Source organism: Polistes dominula, unplaced genomic scaffold, assembly GCF_049000335.1.
Source record: "Polistes dominula isolate Pdom_NZ unplaced genomic scaffold, Pdom_raw_medaka contig_22, whole genome shotgun sequence".
NCBI classification, from domain to species: domain Eukaryota; kingdom Metazoa; phylum Arthropoda; class Insecta; order Hymenoptera; family Vespidae; genus Polistes; species Polistes dominula.
The window spans coordinates 3,972,567-3,989,433 of record NW_028300966.1 but is presented as its reverse complement, the minus strand read 5'-3'; the positions used below and the strand labels follow the sequence as shown (position 1 = coordinate 3,989,433).

General features: G+C 25.5%; 1 protein-coding gene across 1 annotated transcript in view; it reads left to right on the top strand.

Moving 5' to 3' along the window:
• LOC107063627 (uncharacterized) overlaps positions 1–16,867 on the top strand; it is a 39,815-nt gene that overhangs the window by 9,496 nt on the left and 13,452 nt on the right. The window contains 1 exon segment of the mRNA XM_015315535.2: positions 16,047–16,110. Within this exon segment, the coding sequence (XP_015171021.2) occupies positions 16,047–16,110 (64 nt within the window).

The window sequence follows — 16,867 nt, the reverse complement described above, 5'->3', positions numbered from 1 at the left end:
TTTTCTCTTGATTTCTTTCTTTCTTTCTTTCTTTCTTTCTTTCTTTCTTTATGAGTCAGTCCCTTTTCTGGAATCGTATTCATCCCTTGAATCATTAGCCTTGACCTCGTTATAACATTGCAAATGAAAAAGAAAGAATCTTCATAGAATTTTTCTCTTCTATTTCCATTTAACAATAAAACGAGAATGTTTTATTACCAAGAAAAAAAAAAAAAAGAAAAAGAAGAAATAGGTTCATTTCTTTTTCTTATTTCAAACGATTTATAAACAAACAAAAATTAACTATAATTATGAAACGTTGAAGAAACGTATAGCTTTGTGGTATGCAGTATTAAAAATAGAAATTGTGAGTAAAGTTAGATGACAGAGAAAACGAAGGGGTCCTCCTAATTCTTGAATTGTAAGCCTAATAATAAGTGACTCTCCACAAACGACACAATTACATATATATATAACTTTGAAGAAATACATGACAGAGAAAGAGAGAAAACATGCATTTTCGAAAGGAAGATTAATGTTCGGGTATTAAACGAAGGCGTCTCTCGAAATTGTCGAAAAGGGCGAATCTTGGCAACGAATATTTGCGATCATTGAAACACTCTTTAAAACATAGAGAGAAGAGAGAGACACACTGACGAAATATACTTATTATACTGGTTGTACATACACTTATACACACGTACACGTATACTTAAACGTGAAACACACGTCACGAGTATATTTTATTCTGGCGTTCTTGGACGTTATCGTGAAGTTTTCGTCCTGAAGCACGTACGACATATTTAAATATACGTACATTATACCGTTTAAATTCATTTGAAATTATTGTGCTCTTAAACAAACGAGTCTCTTACGAAACTCATATCGTTTGTGTTATTACCTATTTTTTTTCTTTTATATATATATATTTTTTTTATTTAGTTTTGCTTCTTTTTATTTTATAAATCTATAAAAAGAGATAGTGTATGTGTAAGAGAAAAAGAGAGAGAGAGGAAGAGATGGATAGATATTCAAATATTGGGTTGCGAAAATTAAATTAAATGTTTTAATCCTTTTTTGTTTAATTTTATTTCTATCGTTTTATTTATTTTTTTTTTTATTTGAAAAAATATAAACATATTTATTATTTGTAATTTAAACAAATATTAAGTATTTATATTTAGAATGTAAATATTATTAATATATTGATAGATTTATTTTATTGAAAGTTTGTGTTAACCAAGTAAATGGATTTGATTTTATGTACTTAAATCGATATAAATAAATAAATTAAATTTCATTCATAACATATTAATTATTTTATATATTACAGATTTATATAAATAAGAAGAAAAAAGTACTATTCTGTAATATAATTCGTACATAAAAAATATGAATATTTTCTAATGCAAATTATACTTTCCCCATTGAAAATATTTTATCCTATATTTCCTGTGTACCATTTGTAACAAACTTTCCCCATCACTCGTTTTCCTTTTATCCTTCGAAATCCTTATCTACGTATCTTTTTTCGTTTCCTTTTCATACATCATCTCTCCTTCCCCCCATTTCAAATTTAAAATTTAAATCTTCCAATAAATTATATATTAAATATTCATATTTTTCAACTAAAATTTATATATAAAATAATAATACACGTTTTATTAAAATTTTGTTATATTATAATAATTTCCTTTTTTTTATTTTGTTTTATTATTAATAGCTTTTTTTATCAAAAGCTTTTAGAATTAATACAAAATAATAAAATAATATCTAACTAATATAATTCATGTTTATAAATATGGTGCAATCAATTTAACAAATATTGTATCAATAAAATAAAATACATGTTTTATTAAAATTTATTATATTATATTAATTTTCTTTTTTTATTTTGTTTTATTATTAATTGTCATATTTATAAAAAGCTTTCAAAATTAATATAAAATAACACAATAATATTTATTTAATTTAACTCAATTTTATAGATGGTGCAACCAATTTAACAAATATTGTATCAATTAAATAAAATACATGTTCTATTAAAATTTGTTTATAATGTAATAATTTTATTTTTTTATTTTATTAATAATAGCTTTTTTTTATCAAAAACTTTTAGAATTAATACAAAATAATATAATAATATTTATTTAATATAATTCAATTTTGTAGATATGGTGCAACCAATTTAACAAATATTGTATCAATTAAATAAAATACACGTTTTATTAAAATTTATTATATTACAATAATTTTATTTTTCTTGGTATTTTTTTTATTATCAATAGCTTAATTAACAGCTAATATTATTAAAATTAAAATTATATTTTAATATTATTAATAGCCATTGTTATCAAAAACTTTTAGAATAAATATAAAATAACACAATAATATCTATTTTAATATAATTTAATTTTATAGATGATGTAATCAATTTAACAAATATCATATCAATTAAATATAATAACTAACTCGTTATATAAATATTCTTTTTTTACTATTTCCTTTTTTCTTTCTTCTTACTTTCTTTCATACTTTTTATGCATTAAGAAAGATGTCCTCGAGAATACCGAGGTCTTTTCTTTGCAATCGCATTCTCTGCTTGTAGTCGACGGTTTGCATAACGAGTAATTGTCAGCAGCACTTAACCTTAAGTCCAGGAGTATCAATTTGTCTTAGTACTGTAATTACTATACTAACATCTATGTTGAGATGAATCGCGTTCATCGAGAACTTTTTTTTACGCGAACGGGGACTACTACTATTGATGTGTTTCTGTCATATTTCACGATTCGATAAACTCATCAAAATATCTATGCGAAACTAATAAAACGATCTAACTTCGTCTTATATATATATCATCTATTTACATAGAAGATAATAATAAATTTCAATTTATAGTAATATCTATTTCATTCAAAATCCTGTCAAATGCACGAAGATATAAGTACGAAGATTTTCTTGTCAAGAAAATAAAAAACAAAAAGAAAAGGATTCAAATAGAAAATATATGAAGGAAACCTTTGATATGAAATTTATTCCTTTTTTACCTACCCCCTTTTAGTTTACCTTCTCAATTTTCAGTATTTCTATATCAAATTATTTCTTCTAATTCGACAATTGAAATGATCGTTCGGTTAGAAACGAGAATAGAAGTCGAATGTCTTTTAATTAAAAAAAAAAAAGAAAAAAGGAAATGGAGGATTGAACGATAACATTTTTAATTGTAAAAGACATTTTAATGATTTCCTAAATGATCTGACTAACGTAAAATAAATAGGGGGAGAAAAAAAGAAATAAAGATAGCAAAGAGAACCGACTCATTTTATAACCCCGTCTTTAATTAAGAGAACTAGAAAGAGAGAAAGAAAGAAAGAAAGAAAGAAAGAAAGAAAGAAAGAAAGAGAAAAATATGCTTTTAAAAGTGTACTTTAAAATGATGTTAATAAGTCGGATTAAAAATTGAACGTGTTTTCTCCGAGTTATGTTCTAGCTACATAATTGTATCGTTCAACGCTCTCATATTTTCATATATATATATCTTTCTCTCTTTCTCTCTCTTGTGATATATTTACAATAACAAAAATAGTAAAAAATTCAGCAGCAAAAAATGTCCTAGAACTTGTGACGAAAGGAACGAGTCCGTAATTAACTTGTTGCAATTATTATTACACACCCATTAAACACAAACACACAACATACACGTATATATAGTGAGTGCATAGGTGCATTTAATATACACTTATAAATAATTTGAAAATGTGGGTGAATTTTTTTTACATATATGTTAATCGTATAATAAACGATACACATTTGAATATTTCATACGTGTAGGTGTATTTGAATTTATATATATATATATATATACATATATTATTTATAAATAATATATAATATATAATAATTATATATTTAACATATTGTATATTATATTATTATTATTAATAATATATAATTATTAATTATACATTAAATATATTATATATTATAATATGTTATATTATATGAATATAATATATATATTATTATATATTATTTATAAATAATATATAATTATTTATGGTAATGAACTTTTGAGTTCCTGATGCCAATTAATAGTAAAAATAATAATAATTATTATTATAATAATTATAATTTTATACTCATATATATGTATAGTGAACGTATAGGTGCATTTATTGTACACTTCTAAATAATTTGAAAATGTGGGTGAAGTTTGTACATATATTCGTATAATAAACGATACACGTATGAATATTTCAAACGTGTAGGTGTATTTACGTACGATTTCTCTTTACCTCTGGCTCTTTCTATTTGAGTACGATTAAGTATTACATAGTTTGAAACGATGAATGTTATATTTAAAACTGAAGAGACCCAATTCTAATAAATATTTCAAATAAATTATTAGTCACGTGTCGTTGAAAACTTATCGTGATTTGTTAAGAACGTTATGACACGTGTGCATAACACATGGTACATGTTTTAATTAAGTTTCTTAGCCTTGTCCCATTGCGAAATAACATCTGGCATCCGCGATACATACATAAACACATATATACATATATATATATATATATATATATATATATATATATATATGTGTGTATGTTTGTTCTCCTCTTATATCGAGAGAATGGAGTATGCATAATAGTAAGTAACTATCTAACGTAAAACTAAGAGCACGTATTTTGTTTGTTTCTCAATCGTAGTAGACAATGATGACAACCAACTCTTACGACACAAATAACAAACTTACACGTACACAAGAAAATATAAATTAAGTTGTTGTGTTTTTTGTTTGTTTGCAATTCCATGCTATAGTAATTGAATGTTAATTGAAATCGTAGAAAGTTTAAACTACGATTTCGTTTACTTTTCTAAAGATTTTCTTCACAGGTGTCCAATTGTTTTTTATTTTTATGTGAAAATTACGATTGGATTGTATGGTGGTTAGGTGAAATTAATAGTTTTTATTTTTAATTGTTTTTGTATAATTTTTTGTAATCCTTGTTAAAGCTCTTTAGGAAGTTCGTAAAAGAAGTGTAACTATTTTAAAGATACAATTTGTATTTCTTATTTTGTACCATTCGAATTAAATTTGAAATAAAAAGTTTCTATTGCAATGTTCGTAAAACATTAATAAAAGAACTTTTTCATGCCAACCTTTTTTTTTCTTACAATACAGTATTAGTGTTCGTTGTAAATACAATTTTTTTCCTTTTAAACGTATAATGTTTATCTAGAAAAATAAAATGGAGATATAATAATAATAAAAAAAAGTATCCTTTTTCATAGCGTTTTTCTATGAATCCGTCTTACAACAAAGTGGTTATTATGAATACTTGTCTCTACGTATACTTCAGGCTCTTATGAAAAGAAGAAAAGAGAGGATGTAAAAAGATGGTGATCCTTAATCGTGAATAAATTTTATGGGATATCTACTTTAGAAGGAAGAACAAAACAAAACAAAAAGCACTAAAAGAGAAAAAATAATCGATCTTAAAAACTTTTTCGCATGTTTATATTATCATCAAAATTTATTCATAAAGTTAACTATTTTTTTTTTTTTCTATACAAAAAAATCCTCGTATTATTTTTCTTTTTCTAAATCAATACACATTACTTAAGTATAGATATGCTAAATTCTATTACCATAATGAATATAATATACGTTTGTCAAAATTTATACCAGACATTTATAATACAAAAAAATATATATATAAAATCTATGAATATGAATAAATTTGTTGTTGAGATGATACCAACTTTTAACAAAAATTCGAACCAAAAGAAGAAAAAGAAGAAAAAAAAAGAAAAACAGTTCGTTTCAGCTTCATTACTTAATCGTCAAAAAATATATATTTTATTTAATAACCTGATCGTATAATATAAAAAAATCTTCGAATGAATAATTTATTTGATTATTTATATTATTTCCTATGTTTCGATACGCATTTGTATATATATATATATATATTAATTCAGAATCACACTTTTAGATTCCAATAAACTTTGAAACTATTGAACTTATTTTAATGAAATTTTTTTTATTTCGTGTGATTTTTTTAACTTATAATGTAGGATAGTTTTTATCGCGATTATTTTTATTTTTTATTGCTAATTTAAGGATTTATTATTCAAAGGTTATCTAAGTCTCTAGGTACTGTAAGTTTTCGATAGATGGCGCTGTATTACAATTCAATTATTTGAATATATTCACGTTCTACATTTTTTCAGATTTACATATGACATAACTAACCTTACTTTTTATATTTTTTCGTATATTATTATTTTATTGGGTTGTTCGGAAAGTAATTTCGTTTTTCTTTTGTAAAATTGAAGACAATTTTCACTTCGAGGTCAAACCTAGGCCTTTCAAGTGGGCATAAACAGTTAAATTTGATAAATTCAACCTCTCACCGATCTCACGTGTTGTTTTTTGCCGGTTTGCATCAACTAATGCCTTCATTGTGTCAGGAAAAAACGAAATTACTTTCCGAACAACCCAATATGTATTCAATGGAATTACAATGATAATTGTGATATTATTTTGTGAGTTGTTATAATTTACTAAATAGTTTAGAATTATATTAAATCAAGACTTTATAACAAAACTACAGCAACACGTTATCAGAACATCCTAGTATATATATATATGTACACAAATTGATCATCTTTCCAACTGGGACGCATCCCCCGCGTTTAAAAACGGGGTCGATTCTTGGAAAAAGTTCTTTTACTCGTTTGCTACAAATATTCCAGAATAAAAGTAAAAGAGGAACAGGAAGAAGAAGAAGAAGAAGAAGAAAAAGAAGAAGAAGAAGAAGAAAATATATATATATATATATAGATAAAATGAGAATGAGAATGAGAATGGATCGTGGCCCCGATGACACCGATCGGAATAGAAAGCTCGAAATGTGAAGGGGAGAGGTCGTAAGGGTGTAGGGAGGTGTAGAAAAGGGAAAGGAAAAAATGTTTTTCCATTTCTCTTTCTTTCTAACGTAGATAAAGTTGAATAAGAGGGTTTGGCTCGTTTTCTTTCTTTTCCCTCGTTGATCTCTCTATCCTTTTTCTCTATTTTTACGTCTTTTTCCTCATCTCCCGGTGATAACCAAGCGCGTACATGCGCAGATAGATAGAAAAGAGGGCTGACTCGACCTGAATTCCATGACACGTGAGGCGAGATTCCGTGACGTCACGGGACTAACTCACCCCATCTCCTCCTCCTCCTCTTCCTCCCCCTTCCCCCATCTGTTCAAACGACGACTCGAGGCATTTCGGGCCGCGAAAACTCGCACACGCGGACCTGGGCCGTCAATCTTAAGTGGTAGAAAGACGGGTAAGGGGACAAAAAAGTGAAGAAAAAGGGTGACAAGGGAGAGTAGAAGAAAGAGGAGGGTGACGGGGTGAAAGGGGGGGATGTGACGATGATGATGAGGACACGTCGAAAAAAACGGGGCCGAGCCTCTCAAAAGCTTCCTCGCAATCGCGTTAAGTAGCTCTGACTACTATCGTTTCATGAAGAACCAGAAAAAGTGTGAGAGAGAGAGAGAGAGAGAGAAAGAGAAAGAAAGAGAGAGAGAGAGAGAGAGAAAGAGAAAGAAAGAGAGAGAGAGAGAGAAAGAGAAAGAAAGAGAGAGAGAGAGAGAAAGAGAAAGAAAGAGAGAGAGAGAGAGAGAGAACTGGGCTGAGTACCAGGATGTTAAAGTCGAGATGTTAAACGTGAGACAAAAACTTAACTATCGATTCTTTTTCTTTTTCGTTTTTCTTTTTTTAATAATTTTTTATTTTTATTTTTTTTTACTGTTACTTTTTATCATTTTCTCAAGTATTTACAATGTTTATATTAAAAAATTTTATTCCATTCCAATTATCGAATGCAATTAATAGAATATATGCTTAGGATAATCATAGATGTGAGTATGTGTATTTTAATTTATGTACATACAGTCTAACACAATTTCAAATTGCCACATTAAATTCCGAGAAACGGGATATTTATGAGAGAGAAAGAGAGAGAGAGATAAAAAGAAAAAAGAAATAAGAATCTCTTTGAATTAACCGATGTTGAGATCGAATCGTTAGTAATATGCTTAGAAGTTGTATAATTATTCTATTTTATATTATGGTCATTTTTTTCTTTTTTTTCTTTTTTTTTTTTTTTTTGATTTTAAATTGTTTTTTTCTTGAGGAAAGAAAAAGAAAAGAAAAACAACCTTTCCTTATATTCATTTTTAACGATGACGGAAATGTATAGTTCGTTTTTTTTTTTTATTTATTTATTTTTTTTTTCTGAAAGTGTTTCTAATAGAATATGGTTTTTCTTTTCGTTTTTCACGAATGAGGACTTTTCGTAGAAAAATTGGCAAAGACGTAGGAAAGTTTTTAATTGGATGTAGAAACAAACTGTACTAAATCATTCTGTGGATAAAAAAAAAAAGTCTCTTTAAAACATCATTCACAAACTTGTTAATATTGTAACGAGATTTAATAATAATAATAATAATAATAATAATAATAACAACAACAACGTATACGACAAAAAGTTATCATTGAATTTAATTTGAATGTAAATCACAACAGCAATTTAATTCTTAACTTTTTAATCAATAGCTTTATGCATTAAAGGTATATATTTTTCTACGTGTAACATCATCTACTCAGAAACCATTGAACGTATTAAAACCAGTAACAACATTATCAAGGTTGCGTTATTATCAGTACAAAATAGTGACATGTTAAATCCCTGTCGATATCACTGTGTCTATCGTTGTTAAAATAATATATATATATAAACGTTCAACGAATGTACGCACGACGAATGTGTCGATAAGTTTCCAATAGATTCACTTATATTTTTTTTTATTATTATTTCTTTTTTTTCTTCTTTATTCCTTCAAAACACATTTTTATTATTACTACGTCATTTCTCTGTGATGTGAAGGAAATAATATTTTCTTCTTCTTTTCTTTTTTCTATTTTTTTTTTTTTTTTATATCGAAAAACACTTTCAGCCAAAGTTTCGATTTTCATAAAAATGGATGGACAAAAATGAATCGATTTAAAAAAGTATTTTTTATCGAAGAGAAATAAATGAACGATTAGATTATTCGTCAAATTATTGATCATGTTAAAACTTGGAAACGTTATTCGTGTAATATTTATGCTAGTATTGGTGATGATAATAATTAGAAACGATTAGTTTATTCGAAAATTATTGATTATACTAATTTACAAATATTATTCACGTGTTACGGATATTGGTATTGATAGTGGTGGTGGTAGGTAGTGTCGGTGTCGGTGATGATGATGATGATGATGATGATGATGATGATGATGATGATGATGATGATGATGATGATGATGATGATGATGGTGATAATGATGATGATGATTGTAATTGCGATGGTGATTGCTATGGTAATGGTAATGGCGGTGTTTCGTGCGTAAATTCTAACGCACGGCACTACAATAAATCACGTCCGATTAATAGTGTTTTCAACGGAGACTGCTGTTTCTCTGTGGATCTTTCGCCGATCTTAATGGTCGTTTTCCGCTTTCGTAACTCGTAAGCGAGAAATCAAGTTAATCTTAGACGGATTTTACAGTTTACAATTGTCGATTTACGGGAACCGATGGGGGGGTGGGTGAATACAAGATTTTTATTTTGCTTTGCTTTTTTCTTCTTTTTCTTTTTTCGTCTCCTACGCTTTGAAATAAACGTTTATCATTTTTATAAAGAGAAAAAAAAACAAATTAGTATTAATAATATACCGAGAGTCGATCGTAAGAAAATTATTATTGAATATTAAATAATATTCTAGATTCAACGCGCGGATGCATAGAAACGACAAAAATAATCTTCAATAATCGAGGAGAAAATATCTCCGATCGATAAATAATCGTATAGAGAAGAAGAGGAAGATGCAGAATTATTTATTGTCATGCAAAATTATGCTTTAACAATAATCGATTAAAATAGTAATTATACGGATACAAAGAATATTCAAAAAGCAAATAAAAATCTTCGATCGATGTTTATGAGAAAATAAAAAATACAAAATAAAATAATATAAAATGAAATAACATAAAATTAAATAAAATAAAATGAAACAAGATATAATTTAAAAAAAAATAAAATAAAATACAATAAAATACAATAAAACAAAAAAGAAATAAGAAAAAAATAAATTTAAAATTAAATACAATACAATAAAAAAAATAAAATACAATGAAACAAATAAAATAAAATAAAATAAAAACAAATAAATTTGAAATTAAATAAAATACAAAAAAATTAAGTTAAATTAAATTAAATTAAATTAAATTAAATTAAATTAAATTAAATAAATAAAGTAAAATAAAAAAAAAGATTGAACAAATTGGTAAGAATTAGCATTCCTATAAATAAAACACAACTCATATAAGTATACTCTTATAGTAACCGTTAAAGATCAACCACTTAGGTTAATTAATATCTATACTTTTATTGTCTCGTTTCTATAGATAATAATAAAGAAAAATAACATATACCGGTTGCACGTTATCCTCCTCCATGTCAGTTTTATCGTTCTAACATCGATTCTTCTTCCATCGTTTGCGAAAATATCGTTTACAAGCCGCTTATGGTCGTGCCAATCATCTTAATGATCTTTCGGAGGTTGGCCGCGAACCAACCAGAGGAGAGGAGTTTTCGATGTATCCTATATACATCTATATATACATGTATACGTATATATACATACATATATAACACTGTTTAACCGTACCCCTAACGATATGCGCCTTTGCGAATGAGTTGCGAGTAAACAAACAGGAAAGAATTTAACGTTACTGCTTTTGCGCAGGCGGTATCCAGTACACTAACTACTGTTGTATCCTTGAGTAAACCCGTCGTAGCTAATATTACTACGATCAGGGATACATATATTTAAGTGTATGATATATATATATATATATATATATATATATATATGTGTTTATGTGTCTATGTGTCCTCTAGAAACGAGCAAATGCGCATGAGAGAGATTATGTTGCACCAACTATATAACATAAGCCTTCATTTTATTTTATTTTATTTTATTTTATTTTATTTTTTTTTTTTTGTTACAAATCATAAAGAAAACATTTGAAACATTAAAGAATAGAATTGTTTATTTCAATTTATTTTCTTTTTTTTTTAATTATTGTTTTCTTCTTCTTTTATCGTAGTTGAATCGGTGGTAAGTTTAAATGTAAGGAAGACGGATGAGAATCTAAAAAAAAATTACAAACATTTATTTTATAATGCACGAGTTGTACAAATGCGCATAACAGAGATTATGTTGCACCGACTGCAACACAGGTCTTGTTTTCTTTTTTCATTTTTTTTTTAGTAGAACGCAAACAAAAAGCTTTTGTATGATTAAATAATGGAAATTGTTTAATTTACTTTATTTATTATGTTGTCATACACGTATCTCGTGTGTTTTGACAGTACATTTATCTTCTTTATGTATAAAAATTTAGTGTCACATTGTTGGTTTCCAATGAACTTCGAAATTACTGAACCGATCATAATGAAATTTGTTTTATTTTGTGTGATTTTTTCAATTTAGTATATAGGATAGTTTTTATCGTTATTATTTTTATTTTTTATTGCTAATTTAAGGATTTATTATTTAGGGGTTATCTAAGTCTCTAGGTATTGTAAGTTTTCGATAGATAGCGCTGTATTACAATTCAATTATTTGGATATATTCACGTCATATTTTTATTTTTTATTAGTAATTTAAGGATTTATTATTTAAAGGTTATCTAGATCTTTAGATGCTGTCCTTTTTCGATAGATGGCACTGTATTACAATTGAATTATTTCGATATATTCACGTCCTACGTTTTTTTTCAGATTTACATATGACATAACTAACCTTACTTTTTATATTTATTCATGTATTATTATTTTTTGTATTTCATTTTATTGGTTATATTATTTTGTTTGTTGTTACAATTTACTAAATAGTTTAAAATTATATTAAATCAACATTTTATAACAAAACCACAGCATGTATATATATTTATATTATGACACGAACAGGAAAGTATATATAAACAATGTACAGATAAATAGAATATTTCGATAGTGTAATATACGAATAGTAGAACGTTCGAATACTAGATAGTCGGATATTGGAGGTTTCACTGTACCTGTCCTTATGGGGGATGAATAAAAGTTGAAGAGAAATCATAGTTTGTTAGTTGAAGTTGATGCATGCATACATTCATATATATATATATATATACATGTTACTTACTTACTATGTAGCAGCATTATTCACCGGTTTAAGAACTCGTGAAACTCAATAGGATGTCGACTGACTCATTGTTAGTAAAAGTAGAATCGGAATTTTTTTTTTCTCAAACACAATTAAACGAGCTCGGAATCGGAGCCAAATACGTGATGTCCTTCAGATGAGTTCAACGAGATTTTTCTTTTCTCTTATCCTCTTTTTTTTATTTCTTTTTCTCCTTTTTGTTTCTCCAAGCGACGTTTGTTATAATAAAAAGAAAAGAAAATAGATGGAAAAAAGAGAAAAAGATACTCAAAGATCTTACCAAAAGGAAATACATAAGACAGAAAGATATTATTATACTACTTTGATTGAGGTATTAGGTCAATACTTGAAAAATAGTTTCACAATCGGGTCAGGTAGTCCTATTTGAGGAGAATAAGATCAAGATTTCCAGATAGATAATAAAATTATATATATATAAATTACTTTTAAAGAGATGTAACATACAGTTGAACAAAGATAATAGGTTGACATATTTTTTTACATGTTCCATTAATTATGAAAGTAAACTAATGTTCAAAAATGATGTAAATTTATTTCATTATTTCTTATCGCACTTATACGAACAATAATGATCTCTTTGAATCCTTAATTGTATCAATTTACATGAAATTTTGATTATATTTCATTAGATTGAAGTTTTATTGTATACTTTGTCAAAAATAATTGAACAATTGACAACGTGTACTACATTTTTTTTCTTTCTTTATTAATTTATAAAACGAAATAGAATAAAAAAAGAAAAAATTATGTGTTAAGTTCAAAAATAGCCAAGAATCGATATAGGAAAGAGTTCGTTCTAGACTACAATAAATAATTCAAGAATTTATATGTTCCCTATCCATGATTTATTTCGTCGTGTTCGTAAAATACAGTTGAACGGTAAATATTGGAATAGTATTGTTTGGTCGATAGTTGGAAACGTTTCTCTTTGGTTTTTCGGACAAAAGGAGAATGAAGAAAATGATGTGCTGTTTGTTAAGGGTTTATGGGGAGGTCAGAAAAAGGGTGTGTAGAGAAATAGAGAAAAGGTAATAGGAGATAAGAAGGGTCTAATCTAAGATAGAAAGGTTTCGGCTAAAAGGAATAAAAAGATAAGAATAGGATGGCAAACTAGGATTAATAGACTTACTACGACGTGTTCAATAATTACAACAAGAATAATACTGTAATGATGATGATGATGATGATGATGATGATGATGATGATAAATAACATTGAATTGTCTAGAAAGTTTGTAGAGATTTTAAGGAAGTTTTTTGTATTAAAAAAGAAAATTATAATATCGAACATACGAATTTTTGCTAATAATTATAAACAGTATAAAATTATAATAATAAAATGAATAATTAAGTTATTGTAATATATTAACTTTTTGCATTCGAGATAATTTTTTGCATGTTTGATGAATTTCTTATAGCTATCTTGAAATAATTGAACATAAAATATAAGACTTTTATATTTTAGTATTTTATATACTTTATATATTAACATCTTTATACTTTTAAAAGTTGTTCTCAATATTTTATTATTATAAATTTTTATAATTATAAAATTATATTAAATAATTTATCATTTTTTTTATTTTAAAATATTATAATAATTATATAATATTATATTATATAATATAATTATATATACAACAAATTTATTGTTATACTTAATAAACTAAAAATATAATTAAAATATAATTAATAAAATTAACACAATTTTCTAATTATACTAAATATTCAAAATGTTTATTATTACCTAAATGAAACCTAACCTATAAATATAATAAATTATCGTTCGAATTAACGTGTAAAATCGAATAATGACCGAAAGTTATTTTTCAAGTATAAAAAATTAATAACAAATAAATACTTTAATATAAATAAAATTGTAATTAAATAAATAATAATAAAAAAGGGAAAAAAAGAAGTGGAACATAAAAAATAGCTGACGACAAGAGAACGTACTTATAAATCTATCAATCTGAATCGAATTGGAATTGGCATAGATATCACGTTTAGTCGTTAACTGTGTGAAATCTTGAACATCCATCCTTTTTCGTCATTGGTACAACAACGTCGACGATGATCATGTTCCAACGGCGAAACAGTATCGAGGGACCTCGAGATGAATACGAATTCAGGTCGGCCCATTTTGCAATTGGCAATCGGCCGGCGTTGGTGGCTTGAAAAGCCTGCCAACGAGTTCCAGTCGGCATCTCTACATTGCCAGAAAGATTTTTCACTAGTTTTCTTGCTTTTACTTGCATTCGTCATTAGCCTTAAACCTTTTAAAGGGCTTTTTCTTTCTTTTTTTTTATTTCTTCTATATATATATATATATATATACATACTTGAATACAATAAATAATTGAAGTCTAGTATATAAAAAATTATATTTGTAAGTATATGTAGTTAAGTATACAAAAAAAATTAATTTAATATATATAAAAAATCTAATATATAAAAAAAATTATATTTGTAAATATATGTAGTCTAGTATATAAAAAATATTAATTAAGTATATATAAAAAAATCTAGTATAAACAAATTTAATTACTTTTTGTAAGTACATAAAAAATTATATAAAAAATTATTATAATATATTATTACATTATATATAATATATAAATATAGTATATATAAATATATAGTATATATAGTATATATAAAATTATAATATATAAAAATTATATTTTTATATATTATAAAGAATTATATTTAAAATTAAAAATTTTATTCTACTTAAAAAGTATTATGAAAATTATTTTAAAAATTTTAATTTTTTCTTCCTTCATATTTTCCTTATTTTACTTTTGCATTTTATCTTATTGTTTAACATTTATATGTAACAAATTTTATACGATCACTAACGTTTCATATGATTTAATGTATGTTATGATATAATTCAGTGGTATTATAATAATTATTGTAATTATGATCGCTGTTTTGAAGAAAGATTACTTGACATTTATTAGCTAATTTTACATCAGATAGTTTTAATTGGTTTAATTTGTAATAATAATCTTGGATCCTTGTTTAAATTAATTATTTTTATCGCATGCAATATTATTAGTATCTCATTGATGCAACTTACCAAAAATTCATATATCATCGTAATTATACAAATATTTTAGTATGAATTTCAATTTTATTTTTATATATTGCAATATTGCGTCCCAGATTTTGAATGGGTTTCTTTGATAATTGGACATATATGATCGTTGTTTGGAAGAAAGATTACTTGGCATTTATATTAAATAATCTTATATCAAATAATTTTAATTGGTTTAATTTGAAATGATCATCTTGGATCCTTGTTGAAATTAATTATTTTTATCACATGCAATATTATAAATATCACATTGATGCAACTTACCAAAAATTCATATATCATCATAATTATACAAATATTTTAGTATGAATTTCAATTTTATTTTTATATATTGCAATATTGCGTCCCAGATTTTGAATAGGTTTCTTCGATAGTTGGATATAGATAAAATATATGTATAAATATATATATGTATATATATTTGAGGGATAAACCTAACGCGTAATGTATTATGTAACCTTCCTTTTCTAATATATATATATATTGGAAAGTAATCGTTCTATCTGCGTGGATTCATCGATATTGCAACGTTAGTGTTTTCTTTGCGGTCGCTAAACTTGATTACAGATATCGCTGATAGAAACTCATATCGAATAAATTTCTTTTGTATTTTTCTTTTTTCAGAGGCGGTCTGCCGAAATAACTGTGAATAGCGAGGAACAGAATGGAGTATATGTGCGAATCAGTGGTGAGTAAAATTCAATACGTTATGTATATGCATTATACACTTTTTTTTACATAGTATACTATATCGATAGTAAGTAGATACAATAAAAATCATTCAGGGAAAAAATATTTTCAAATACATTGTCATTTTTGTAACTGTCAATATTATTTCCTTGTTGAAACGTTTTTCAATTTTCCTACGAGGAAACAAATTTATCAAATTATTCAACATTGAAATTAATTTTTTCATTTTGTTTAACATTGATCACAAATATTTTTTTTTATGAGAAAAACATTTTATATTATTTAAAAAATTCGTCTCATCTTATATCTCAAATATAAGATTAATGGATTTTTTTATTAATTTAAAAATTTTCCATCCATCTTTTAATAAAAAAGAAAATATTTTCTTACACGAGTTCATAAATTTCATATTCATCTAGAATACTTTTTTGAAAAATATTTTTCATATTTTAGATATTCATAAGATAGTATAAATTATTAGACGGTTCATATAATTCATGTTTATTTTTACAAAGTTTATTTTATCGATGAAAATAACAAATATAATATTAATTACCATTTCAATTTTATAATTATTAAATATTTGTAATCATATATTAATAAATAATGATCAATGAAAAAATAATAATGTATGTAGGTTGAATTAATGAAAAAAAGAAAAAAAAATTGAAATCTTTGATAAAACACTGGTACGATAATAATCGTGAATATTTAATACGCATATTAAACACTCATAATAGAAGATGAAAGCGCAT